The 13466-nt window shown below is 42.7% G+C and overlaps 1 protein-coding gene across 2 annotated transcripts in view; it reads left to right on the plus strand.

Annotated features, from left to right (window-relative positions):
• Positions 1 to 13466, plus strand: part of PRKCB (protein kinase C beta) — a 359342-nt gene that overhangs the window by 309885 nt on the left and 35991 nt on the right. For both annotated transcript variants that reach the window (XM_049789114.1, XM_049789113.1), the window contains exons 11-13: positions 4021 to 4112; positions 6822 to 6884; positions 11091 to 11229. In XM_049789114.1, the coding sequence (XP_049645071.1) occupies positions 4021 to 4112; positions 6822 to 6884; positions 11091 to 11229 (294 nt within the window). The remainder of the gene's footprint in view (positions 1 to 4020; positions 4113 to 6821; positions 6885 to 11090; positions 11230 to 13466) is intronic.

A 13466-nucleotide genomic window follows, 5' to 3' on the forward strand; every position in this document is an offset into this window, starting at 1 on the left:
TGTTTCTAGAAGCTTTTTCGTAGAGACTTTAGGGTTTTCTAGGTAGAGTATCACGTCATCTGAAAACAGCAAGAGCTTGACTTCTTCCTTTCCTATCTGGATTCCCTTGATATCTTTTTCTTGCCTAATCGCTATAGCAAGTACTTCCAGTGCTATGATGAATAGGAGTGGTGTGAGAGGACAGCCTTGTCTTGTGCCAGAATTTAGAGGGAAGGCTTTCAGTTTTTCTCCATTGAGGACAATATTTGCCTCTGGCTTGTGGTAGATGGCCTTAACTATATTGAGAAAGGTTCCTTCCATTCCCATCTTGCTGAGAGTTTTGATCAAGAATGGGTGTTGGACCTTATCAAATGCTTTCTCTGCGTCTATTGATATGATCATGTGATTTCTATTTTTCTTGTTGTTGATGTTGTGTATTATGTTGATAGATTTACGGATGTTAAACCATCCTTACATTCCTGGGATGAAACCTACTTGATTGCAGTGGATGAACTTCTTAATGAGGCATTGAATCCTATTTGCCAGGATTTTGTTGAGGATCTTTGCATCTGTATTCATCAGCGATATTGGTCTGTAATTTTTTTTTTCGTAGCATCTCTGTCTGGTTTAGGTATCAAGGTGATTTTGGCTTCATAAAAGCTATATGGAAGTGTTCCTGTTTTTTCAATTTCATGAAAGAGTCTTTCCAGGATTGGTAGAAGTTCCTCTTGAAAGGTTTCAAAGAATTCATTAGTAAATCCATCTGGGTCTGGACTTTTGTTTTTGGGCAAATAATTACTGTCTTAATTTCCTTAATAGTGATGGGTGTGTTTAGATATGCTATATCCTCTTCATTTAACTGTGGAAGATTATGAGTCCAAAAATTTATCCATTTCTTCCAGGTTTTCATTTTTAGTGGCATAGAGTTTCTCAAAGTAGTTTCTGAATACCCTTTGGATCTCTGCCATATCAGTAGTGATCTCTCCTTTTTCATTCCTAATACAAGTTATCAAGTTTCTCTCTCTCTTTCTTTGTTAGTTTTGCCAGTGGTCTATCAATCTTGTTTATTTTTTCAAAGAACCAACTTCTGCTTTCGTTGATCTTTTGGATTGTTTTTTGGGTTTCCACTTCATTGATTTCTGCTATCAGCTTTGTTATTTCCTTCTGTCTCCCTATTTTTGGGTCCTTTTGTTGAGTGCTTTCTAATTCTATGAGCTGTGTCATTAAGTCATTCAGGTATGCCCCTTCTTCTTTCCTGTGTTTGAAAAGCTATAAATTTTCCTCTCAGTACCGCTTTTGCTGTGTCCCATAGGTTCTGATGTTTGTGTCTCTGTTGTCATTTGTTTCTAGGAAGGTTTTTATTTCCTCTTTGATTTCATCTTGGACCCACTGGTTATTCAGTGTTAGGCTGTTTAACTTCCAGGTATTAAAGTTTTTCTTCTGCGTTCCTTTGTAGTTCACATATAATTTCAGGGCCTTGTGGTCAGCAAAGGTACCCTGCAAAATTTCTATCCTCTTGATATTATGGAGGTATGTTTTGTGTGCTAGCATGTAGTCTATCCTGTAGAATGTCCCATGTACATTAGAGAAGAATGTGTATCCAGGCTTCTGGGGGTGGCGTGTCCTATATATATCTACTAGGCCTCTTTCATCCATTTCTCTTTTCAGGTCTAGTATATTCTTGTTGGGTTTCAGTCTGGTTGACCTGTCAAGTGTTGACAATGCCGTGTTGAGGTCTCCCACAATTATTGTGTTGTTATTGATATTATTTTTTCAGATTTGTCAACAATTTTATTAAATATGTTGCTGGCCCCTCATTTGGTGCATATATGTTTAGGAGAGTGATCTCTTCCTGCTGTATATATCCCTTGATTAATACAAAATGTTCATCTTTGTCCCTTACAACTTTCCTAAGTATAAAGTTTGCATCATCTGATATTAGTATGGCCACTCCAGCTTTTTTATGGGTGTTGTTTGCTTGGATGATTTTCCTCCAGCCTTTTATTTTGAGTCTATGTTTGTTCTGACTATTCAGGTGCATTTCTTATAGGCAGCAGAAGGTTGGATTGAGTTTTGTGATCCATTTAGCCACTCTGTGTCTCTTAACTGATGCATTTAGTCCATTGACCTTAGAGAAAGAATTGTCCTGGGAGTTAGTGCCATCTTTATATCGAAGTTTGGTGTGTCTATTGGTCAGTCTTTCTTAAATTAGGCCATTCAGTTTTTCTTTTAAGAATGGTTTTGAGTCTGTAAAGTTTCTGAGCTGTTGTTTGTCTGTGAAACCATGTATTGTTCCTTCAAACCTGAAAGTGAGTTTTGGGGCCTGGAGAGATAGCACAGCAGCGTTTGCCTTGCAAGCAGCCGATCCAGGACCAAAGGTGGTTGGTTCGAATCCCGGTGTCCCATATGGTCCCCTGTGCCTGCCAGGAGCTATTTCTGAGCAGACAGCCAATAGTAACCCCTGAGCACCGCCGGGTGTGACCCAAAAAAAAAAAACAAAAAAAAAAAAAAGTGAGTTTTGCTGGGTGCAATATTCTAGGTGAAGCATTTATTTCATTGAGTTTTGTCACTATGTCCCACCACTGCCTTCTGACCTTGAGTGTTTCTGGTGACAGGTCTGCAGTAAATCTCAAGGATGTTCCCTTGAATATAATTTCTCTTTTCGATCTTGCTGCTTTCAGAATTCTGTGTCTATCTGTGGGATTCATCATTGTGACTAGGATGTGTTTTGGGGTGTTTTTTCTGGGGTCTCTTTTTTTTAAGTTGTTTCTGTTGAGCTTATCATAGACTTCTATTTTCATCTGTTCCCATTCTTTGAGTAATTTTTCCATTGTTTGATCATTTGCTTTAAGGCTTTTTTCCAATTTCTTCTGCTGTATGGAATTGTTATTCATCTCATCTTCCAGTGTACTAATTCTATCCTCAGCTGCTGTTAACCCGTGGGAAAACTCAACTATGTTTTTCTTCAATTCATCTACTGAGTTTTTCAGACCTGTTATTTGACCTGAAATTTCAGTTTGGAGCTTTCTGATTTCTATCTTCATATTCTCTTGATTCTTATTAGTGTTCTCTTCTATACTTTCTTTGAGTTCTTTGAACATCTTCCATATTGCGACTCTAAACTCCTTATCTGAGAGACTGACTGGTTGGTTGGTCATGTTCAAGTCATCAGAGTTGTCATCATCATTCTCTATGTCTGGCGCTGGCCTGCATTGTTTCCCCATTGTCACACTTGTATTGTGGGTTTTTCTATGAGTTGTGGTTGTGTTCATTGGCTAAATGATGTGCATGGCTGGGAAGCGAAGTGGAGCGGCCATGCTTCTCTGGCTCCACCTTTTCTGGGCTTGTAAACTCACCTCCAGGGAAGGCTCCAGGGAAGGTGAGCCATCTGCAGATGAGCCAGACACAGGATGAAATCAGGCCGAAAATGGAGCACAGCACAGAAGACAGGCAGATAGGGGTGCTGGCATCTGAGTTCCAGCAGAGTTCAGCTGCTTCCCCTTTCTGGGTGTGTAAGCTCACCTCCAGGGAAGGCTCCAGGGAAGGCGAGCCATCCGCAAATGAGCCACACACAGGTTGAAATCAGGCCATAAATGTAGCACCGCACAGAAGACAGGCAGATAGGGTTTCTGGCATCTGAGTTTTAGCAGAGTTCAGCAGCTTCCCCTTTCTGGGCTTGTAAACTCACCTTCAGGGAAGGCGAGCCATCCACAGATGAGCCACACACAGGATGAAATCAGGCCTAAAATTGAGCACAGCACAGAAGACAGGCAGATAGGGGTGCTGGCATCTAAGTTCCAGCAGAGTTCAGTGGCTTCCCTTTGTACATCACAATTCTTTAAATAAAATAAAAAAAAAATACCTCCTGCAGCCTAAAACCAGAACATTTAAAGCCATTTACTCTGGTTCTGCAGTTTCCAGCCTTGCTTGCTCTTGTGGGGTCTCTGACCACTCCACTCCACTGCCCACTGCTTTGTTAATGTTGAGCCATGACTCGCCTGGCCCTGGGAACTGACTTTGCTCTTTGCTTTCTTCTTCCAGGATCGTTTGTACTTTGTGATGGAATATGTAAATGGGGGTGACCTCATGTACCACATCCAGCAAGTTGGCCGGTTTAAGGAACCTCATGCTGTGTAAGTGAGAACTGGTGCCAGACTTTGTCCTCAGGAGAAGTGGGTGGATTGTTCATGTGTTGGGATTTTAGTGAAATTGGGAGGTTAAAAAGCATCTTGGGCAGTATCTTTGTGAGGAATGTATGATTGAAGACAATAGGCATTCCTTTCATCTAAAATGCTTCTTTTTTCCTGGAACTACAACTCTGTCCTCTCAGATTCTTGCCTTAGATGCTTCAGAGAAAGGGCTTGTTTCCTTAGGAAAGTCATTATAGGATAGTACAGAAGGTAAGATGCTTGCCTAGCATGCAGGTAACCTAGGTTCATTCCTGTATCTCATAGGGTCCCTAAGTTTTGCCAGGAGTGATTGATCCCCAAATGCAGAGCCAGGAGTAAGCCCTAAGCAACAATGAGATATGGTCCTCCCCCCCCCAAAAAAAACAATAAGCAAATGCAATAGAAATGTCATATTGGTTTAGTTTATTTGCTAAATCTTCCTGAAAGCTTACTATAGGCCAGGCCCTCGGTATTTCCAGGCATTGTTCCACTGGGCTGGAGAGATAGAACAGTGGGTGGGGCACTTGCCTTGCATACAGCCAGCTCAGGCTCAATCTTCAGCACCCTAAATGGCACCCTGAGCCCCGCCATGAGTGATCCCTGAGCACAGAGCCAGGGTTATGTCCTGAGCATTGCCAGGTGTGGTCCCAAAACAAAAAGCAAAACAAAACCAGTTATTTTTCTATTGAACCAGGATAGCACCCTTGGAAAGAAATTATTCGTATCTCACTCTACAAACAGGAAACCAAAACCCATAGTTTCCATTTATTTTTGCTGTTTGCAGTTTATGGGATAGAATCTAGTATTTCATGCATGTAAGACAAGTGCTTTTGTACATGTTACATCCCAAGCCCCAAGCAAGCTTTTAGAAACTCATTTAAGATCAGGGAGTTGGCATCAGGCAATTTGCAATTTCTTAGCCCAAGATTTTGCATTCTTGTCCTGCCCCTGGACTTCCATTGCCTTGGCTCTCAGGAATCTTGTGTTCTTTCCAGGAGTCAGAAGGCTCAGGCTGTCTCTGAAATCAGCTATGCATCTCCTAGGGTGAGAAACTGCTGCTGGGTTTTCAGAAATGTGTTTCCCCTGCAGAGACCATTCTGTCCCCTCCAGTCTACAAAGCAGGGGTTCTCTTTTCTTTCCAGGCAGCAACCTAGGATGTGTTTCTCCTATTAGACCCTCTGTAGATGAGCAGGAACCAATCAAGGCTTTGGGAATTAGCAGGTTTGCTAATACCTTGCTGCCTCTTGCAGCCCGTCCTCTCTGGCTTTTCTTCAACTTAGTCTTCCCCTCTCCCAGCAGGTTAGAAATACTCAATTCTGGCAGGGTTTGCATATATATAAATATATATTTGGTTTTTGGATCACACTCAGCAGTGCTCAGGGGTCACTCCCGGCTCTACACTCAGAAATTGCCCCTGACTGGCATGGGGGACCATATGGGATGCCAGGTTTTAAACCACCCACCATCCTGGATTGGCTGCAAAAAAGGCAAATGCCCTATCACTGTGCTATCTCTCTGGCCCCAGGATTTTGATATTTTAATTAATTTGGGAGTATTCCTAAGCAATAGTCAGGGAGCCTGGGTAACTCCTGGCCTCAAACGGAGTGGCAGCCCAATGTAAGGGCCTAAGGATGGGATGTTGGAGACCAGAAGGTCCTTCTCAGTGGTTCAGGATGTAAGGACTTCAGAACTGCACCTGTTCATGCTCAGGAGACTGTGAGGTACCTGAGTTACATACCCAAATCCCCAGACTGTTGCCCTGGTGTCACACTTCTTGTTCTCCCAAAGCATTGCCAGCCATGATTTATTTTTGTTTTGTTTGGGGGCCATATCCAGTGGTGTTCAAGGATTATTCCTGGCTCTGCACTCAGGAATCACTTTTGGCAGGCTTGGGGGGCCATTTGTGGTGCCAGGAATCAAACCCTGGTCAGTCACGTGCAAGGCAAACCCTCTACCTGCTGTACTATTGCTCCAGCCTTCATGATTTGGTTTCTCATGAAAATACCAGGTTGAACTGCTACCACCTAATTACTCCCAGACTCCCAGACTAATTACTCCCAACACAATGACATCCTATAGGGACCCTTAGCATCATAGCTCTGTCCAGACCTTGTGGGATAAAGGACTTTCTTGTTTTCTCAAAGCCTCATTTCTGGACCCTTCTGAAGAACTTGCCCTTGAGAGACAAAGACTATTTCCAAGTCTGGCTGGGTCCATCCATTAGCCATAAAAGTTAGCCAAGTTATTTCTTGACATGGAGCCTTGGCTCCCTTATTTAAGGGAGATGGAAGGAAAAAATTGGACCTTGTACCATTGTCATTGGGATGGGGCTAGGTATAAAGTGGACCCTCTAAAGAATTAACTGTCATTAGGTATTTTAGCTCAGTGGCACATGTTTTCCATCCTCCACATCATTTTTGGTACTTCCTCCCATGAGGTGATAACTGCTGAAGCTCTGCCCACCCCCAGTCAGTTCATCATGTAGCCTTTTGCTCTCTTGACCCTGTGTCTTTATATCCCATGTTCCTCCTTTGTGGCTAAGTGTGGCCAACCACCCCGCGTGAGCACACAATGCCCCACACCTAATACATGTTGAATTCTGAGAGTTGCCGCATATGGTGTCCTTGACTTTCTCCATTGCTTCTTCTATGTCTCGCTCTTTTTTAATTTTAGATTTTATGCTGCAGAAATCGCCATCGGTCTGTTCTTCTTACAGAGCAAAGGTATCATTTACCGGTAAGTGAACAGAACTGAGTTTTCTGTCCTTTCCTCTCCCTCCACTCCTCCCCTCTTTGACTCTTTCTTTAACTGATTTTAAAATTAGAATCTCTGGTGGGGGAGGAATCCTCCTGCATTAACTTGGGCATGTGTTCTGCCAGGCAGCGTCGCCCACTGCCCTGGCACCATTTGGACCGCTCTGCCCAGTGATAGATCTCTGTAGACTCTGCCAACAAGGATGGTTTTAGCCACCTACCTGAGATTGTCTTTTGAGGGGGAGGTTCAACAAGAAGAGCTCAGCACTCCTTCCTCTTACCTGTGGACCCCACATGGAAGAGAGGAGGGTGTAGGGAGACCAAGCAAGAATCTGTTCAGACTATACTGGAACAAATACATTTAGTGTGTGTGTGTTTTCTGCTGTGTAATTATAATTTAGAAATGGGTCTCTTGCCCTGAAAGACAGGATGAAGTTCAGGCCTTGGTATTTGCCCATTTTTAGGGAAGCCAGTCTATGATCAGAGCTGTATGAGTCATTCCACTTTATATTTCATGCAAGGCAGACGATGGAGCCCGAGGCTGCTGTTGTCAGTGAGTCCAGGGTGTACAATTCTTACACCATTCAGATGGAAATGGCACAGAACTCCCAGGCTGCGGTGGAGCTGTTATACAAGAGAAATTGGCAAAAGCTTCCAGAGGGCACTTGGCACAGGACAAGGGCTATTTCAAAGGTCATGAAGAGTCATGAAAGGCCATTTCTCTCATTGATGGGACAAACATTCATCAGATATCTGTAATAAATGTGCAAGGCTCTCTTGGAGGTGATGGAGTGAGCAATGAAGGAAACAGACAAAACCCTTCTGCTTGGTGGACCTTGAGTTCTAGGGTGGGAAGTGTCTATATAAATTAAAATAAACAGAGGCCAGAGAGATAGCATGGAGGTAAGGCATTTGCCTTGCATGCAGAAGGATGGCAGTTCGAATCCCGGCATCCCATATGGTCCCCCGAGCCTGCCAGGAACGATTTCTGAGCTTAGAGCTAAGAGTAACCCCTGAGCTCTGCCGGGTGTGACTCCAAAATAAACAAACAAAAAAATTAAAATTAACATATGCAAATAAATAGAGCATATGTAAATTCTATAGTTTGTCAAGGGAGGAGGGAATCGGCCAGGGGTGGGGCTGGGATTTGTGAGATGGTAAGAGCTAGTTACTTTCTGTTATCTGCAGAGCATGGGTTTTGGGATCTAGAGAGTTAGGGTGCCCTAACTGAGGGATTTGAGACTGAAACACTTAAAGATTATTCCTGGGGGATCTGTGACAAATTGTGCTGGTAAGTACATGGGTGCTGAGCTGATGGAGGGGCGTTTGCCTGAAGACTGCAGAATCCTTGATGAGGGTGTTTTACTTTTATCTTCTTCATATGGGAATATGAAATCAGTGTGGAAAGGACTGCCTTATGGTGGATGCCTAATCCCCCACCCTCTCAGTTTACTCTTGATGGAGGGTAGAAGATGGAAGGTCAGGAAGATGACATGGCATATAGGTAGTTCCAGGAAAGAACAAGGCACCTGAAGGATGAGCATGTCACAATGCCAGCCTGGTATAGGACCTGAGTTCTTCTTAAGCTTTCTCCTTCCCTGAGACTTCAAGGTGGGAGTGTCTTGGGGTGTCCATGGCCCTGGTGTTGAGGGGTACATGTCTGTCCTGCATAAAGCAGTTAACTCCAACATTCAAGCCAATGGCTTCACTAGAACATAACACAAGGAAGTGGGATCATGGGTTCCTTGAGATGACTTGGGGGGGACAACACTTGGTGGTTATTGGGGCTTATTCCTGGCTATGAACTCAGGGATCACTCCTGATCATGTTTGAGGAAGTCTCTGGGGTACCAGGGATTGAACTCAAGTCAGCTGCAGGCAAGGCAAGCTCCTTACTTGCTGTATGTAACTCCAGATCACTTGATTTCCACATCTGTGCTGACAATCAAAGCTAACTTCTTCAAACAGCAGCTGACTTCCATTTTGAAATGTAGACGGAACTTCCCCAGACTTGAAATGGACTCAGTCACGCATTGAATTTTAAGATTATTGAAGGAAAAAATCCAGTCCTGTTTTCTGGTGGAGGGAACAGGAGAGGAAGTTCTTAGAGTTTGTATACACTGGTCTGGGATTCAGAGTTAAGTTTCCAACCTCACAAGAAACTAGACTGGTGTGTAGGGTCACATGAGGGACTTTGACTGTCATCAAATTGCAAAGAATAGTGTTGCAAGTAGGTACTGAGGCCATGTTGAATTCTTGTCTTTCATTTTCTCTCTACTATTTGTGCGTGTGTGTGTGTGTGTGTGTGTTGAGGGGACATTCATTTCTCTTTTAAGTGACTGAACCACTTTTATTTGTGTGCAGGAACAAAGTTCATTTCTTACTATACAAAATGAAAATGCCAGCTACAATTACTCCTCCAGAACATTAGTTTGGCGCCCAGCCTAATACTCGTCCCTCTCATCCAGGATATTGAATCAGGAGTTAGTGGCCAAGGACACAGTGACTGTAGAATTGCAAATGACCCTAGTAATCAGCTCTATATGCTCAGAATTGGGATTAGCACCTTCACTCCTATGTGGATTGAGAATTAGTTAAGGCTGGTTCCTCAGGGGAATATTAGAACAGGGTCAGCACAATGGACAGAAGCCACAGAAAACACTGCCCCAGGAAGATGACATACAATAGTGATCTCAGTCAAATAGGAGATGCCTTTACCTAAGAGGATAGGAACTGAATCTGTGGGAAGGCTAACTCCTATCTAACCCTGCTCCTTGGTGCTACATTGAGTTGAAAGAAGATGCTAAGGAAAAAGAAATTACATTGGTTTTAGATTTCCTGGATATACTGATAATGTATAAGGATTTTGCCCAGATTATCAAGCTGCCCTCATCAACACAGAGAAAATAAAAAAAAAAAACTATGCATGTAGGACATGTACTCTAGCTTAAAGATCATATGCCACTTCGTTGCAGGGGTCCTTCTTGAGACATGTTTGTGGTAACCTTTTTCAGGTTCTAGCTCATTAGCCTCTTTATTGCTTCACATCAATCAGAGGTTCTCTAGAATGATCACACCAGACTTGGAAGCTAGTTCCTTCTCTATTTCCCTCTGTTGGAACGAATCTCAAACTGAGCAAGAGGCAAAGTTATCTTGTTTCCAGTATGATTCTAGCTCTAAGATCACTACCTGTCACACAGTGACAATGCAACCAGTAGTTTTTGATTATCAAATTTAAATTAACAAGAATATATCTCCTGACTCACACACTAGGAGCTTTTTTCAGTTATCTTTAGCCATCCCTCTCCCTGAGAATTATGTATATTTAAATGTTTTTAATTTTTTTTGAGACACCATGATTTATAGTGCTGTTAATGATCAGGTTTCATGGATGCAGTGTTCCAACCTCACACCTTCCACCAGTGTCCACTTCCCTTCACCCTTGTCTTTGGGTCTTCTGTCTCCTGCCCTTGTCCTCTGCATGGTAAGCTCAGTTCTGTAGACCAGTTCTCAGGTTCCATTTTATTTGGCTCTTTGTCATTTCCTTTATATTACAAAGTAGCAAGTATTTCACATCTATTTGTCATTTTTTCTTTTAATTCTATTTTTGTGAGGGGAAATTTATCTTCCTAGAAAATATTAGGTGTTGGTGATTGAGTTTCCATCATTAGTTCTGAAAATTACCAAGGATACAAGAAACTTTCATGGGCCCAAAGAACTGTGTCAGGGGCATATACCAGGCACTAAATTTGGTCCCTGACTCTGTGTAACCCCAAAGCACTGCCAGAAGTAGCCCTGGTGGACTGAAGATTTACTGGATCCAAGCAGTATCACATCCTAAGGTCTTATCTTGGAGCTATGTAGCCCAGTTGCCTGAGTGTTGCCAGGAATGACTCTTGAGTCTCCTGAATAAGACTTGGAAGAACTCCCAAGTCCACAAATCAAAAGGATGCCTCAGTGGACTCTGCATTGCTTTTAGATTCAGTGTGGCCTCTTAAAGCTGCTTTCTCTTTGTGTTCTCAGGAAGTACTCAAATCTGTAAACAAGACAAGTACACAGGCTGGGGGGTCCTTTATTTATCCCTTCCAGGGTTTCTTTCAATGAGTGAAGGGTGAGGCTCTTCACAGCAGACCTATGGCCTTGCAGTTCCTTGCTGCCTTGACCCAACTTCCTCAAATCTGTCCTCACAGAGATCTCAAACTTGACAATGTGATGCTGGACTCAGAGGGTCACATCAAGATTGCAGACTTTGGTATGTGCAAAGAGAATATCTGGGATGGGGTGACCACCAAGACGTTCTGTGGAACCCCAGACTACATCGCCCCAGAGGTGAGTGCAAGGGTGAGGGTTAATGCAAGGCCATATTCTTGGTACATTGGTCTGAGCTGGCCAGGATCTCAGCAGGCCCTTAGCAAGCCCATCACAGACTTATCTACTGAAATCGTTCCTTGGAGATCACACATGCTGATTGGCTAAACACACATCCAGAAGCTTAGCCAAAAATATATCAATGTTTGGGAGAGGTTTAAATAGAACTTAAAAGAACCAGCCAGGGTGCTGAGCACAGTGGACTGGCCCCAGTTCAATCCTCAGCATCCCATATGGTCTCTTGAGCACCTCCAGGAGTAATTCCTGAGCACAGAGCCAGGAGTAACCCCTGAGCATTACTGGGTGTGGCTTCCCCCAAATAGAAAACCTTTATCAAGTAACTGACTCGGGAACACATGATTCCCCTCCCCCAATGACATTGAAATGTTGTAGAAGTTTGAGGGAGGTATCCTCAAGGCTGATGTCTGACATATGATGTAGGGCCTATGCTTGATTAGAAGGTGTACAGGAGGTGAGCTCAGGAAGACTGAATTTTCCTTTTGGGATTTTTCTAAACTCAGGAAGTGATTGGTTGTGAAACTGATTCCCCAAGGTGGTCCCCAAGTTCCCTCCATGTCAGTGCTCAGCAGTATGGTGGAAGTGTGGCATGCTGTGATCTGTTACTGGACTTTTTAAAGTAAAGAATCTGAAGGCATGACCCAAGGTGTTAGAAATAGATATCCAAGAATTTGTCTTTTCTGGAGATCCCTGGAGAAGCAGCTATGGATTGGAGAGTCTGGGGAAGAAGGTAGATTGACTTGTTATTTAAAATCTGGGTCCTGGTCACCAATTACAGAAGACTGATTAAAACAACAGTTTTGGGTGGGGAAGAAGAAAAAACAAAACAGACAAACAAACAAACAAAAAAACCAGTGTTGGAACAGAACTTCAAGAACCGTAAAGACTCTATCCTAGGCTCCATTCTATGACCTGTGCATATACCAAAATCTCTAGTTACAAAGGCCTGATTTTATCATCCACAACTGAGAAGAAAGTTTCCAGACACTACAAAAAGACCTAGGGGAGAGGAAAAGAACATGTATGGAACCTGTAGTTAGTCCTATGACAGTATGTTTCAAGGGCAGAGAAATCCTGTCTCTCTTAGGTCAAAGGAATTCCCTTTCTAATCTCCCCACTATTTACTGTGCCTATGCAAAAGAGGGGGGGAAGAAAGCACAATTTTATTGTTTTTCTTTTTTTCTTTTTATTTTGGGCTTGTGATTATTGCTTGGTTATTGTCTGTATTATGGTGGTACTTTTCTTTTTTTCTTTTTGTAATTTTTTTCTTCCTTTTCCCCTTTCTTCTCTTAAATTGATATTTATAACCCTCTAAATGGACCCCTCCTGGATTTTTTTTTGTTTTTTGCTTTTTTTTCTTTCCTTTCAAACAGAACCACATAACTTGAATCATTTTGTTCTGCCTCAGAAATTGAAGGAAAAACTAGATGGTGCCAACCAAGACCAAACAGTTGTATGAAAATTGAGTATGACAACAGAATAGATACCCATTCTACACCAAGGTAGACAGAGAGGGGACCAATTATACTAGCAGCCTGGGTTGGAGGGTGAACAACACTGGTGGTAGAAATGCCCTGAGTTCAATGCAGCTATGTACCTAAAATATTACTGTGAAAGATTTGTAATCCACTTTGGTCACAATAAAAATTATTAATAAGAAAAAAAACAAAAACAAAAAAAACCCTGCATCTTGGGACCAAAGCAATAATCCAGCAGATAGGTTGCTTGCTGTGCACACCACTGACCCAGATTTTATCTTTGGCATCCCATGTGGTTCCCTGAGCACCTTCAGGAATGATCTTGAGTGTAAAGCCAAGGGGTTACTTATTTGAGTAAGTAACCCTGAACATCACCAGATGTGGCCCCAAAACAAACAAGAAAGTAAAACCCAGGTGTTCTTTGCCACCAAAGCATCTGTGTCTGGTTTGTAAGAATGAAAGGATTGCATCCAAGATGGCCTAAGTTTAGAGTCCTTCCTTCATGGTTAAGGAATAGGAGATAAACTTTGTGGCTACTGATAAAGTGGTGCTAATGTGCTTTTGTATTGTTCTATTAGACACCAGTCTGCGGTTCTGAGCATATCTGTCTGTGACGTAATGTCCACCTATAGGGGAATGGGCCATAGAATGAGTATTCTCAGAGCCATGCTTCTAAAGAAGATTCTCTTAGCAAGCTGTTAC

This window comes from Suncus etruscus, chromosome 15 (assembly GCF_024139225.1).
Source record: "Suncus etruscus isolate mSunEtr1 chromosome 15, mSunEtr1.pri.cur, whole genome shotgun sequence".
Lineage (NCBI taxonomy): Eukaryota > Metazoa > Chordata > Mammalia > Eulipotyphla > Soricidae > Suncus > Suncus etruscus.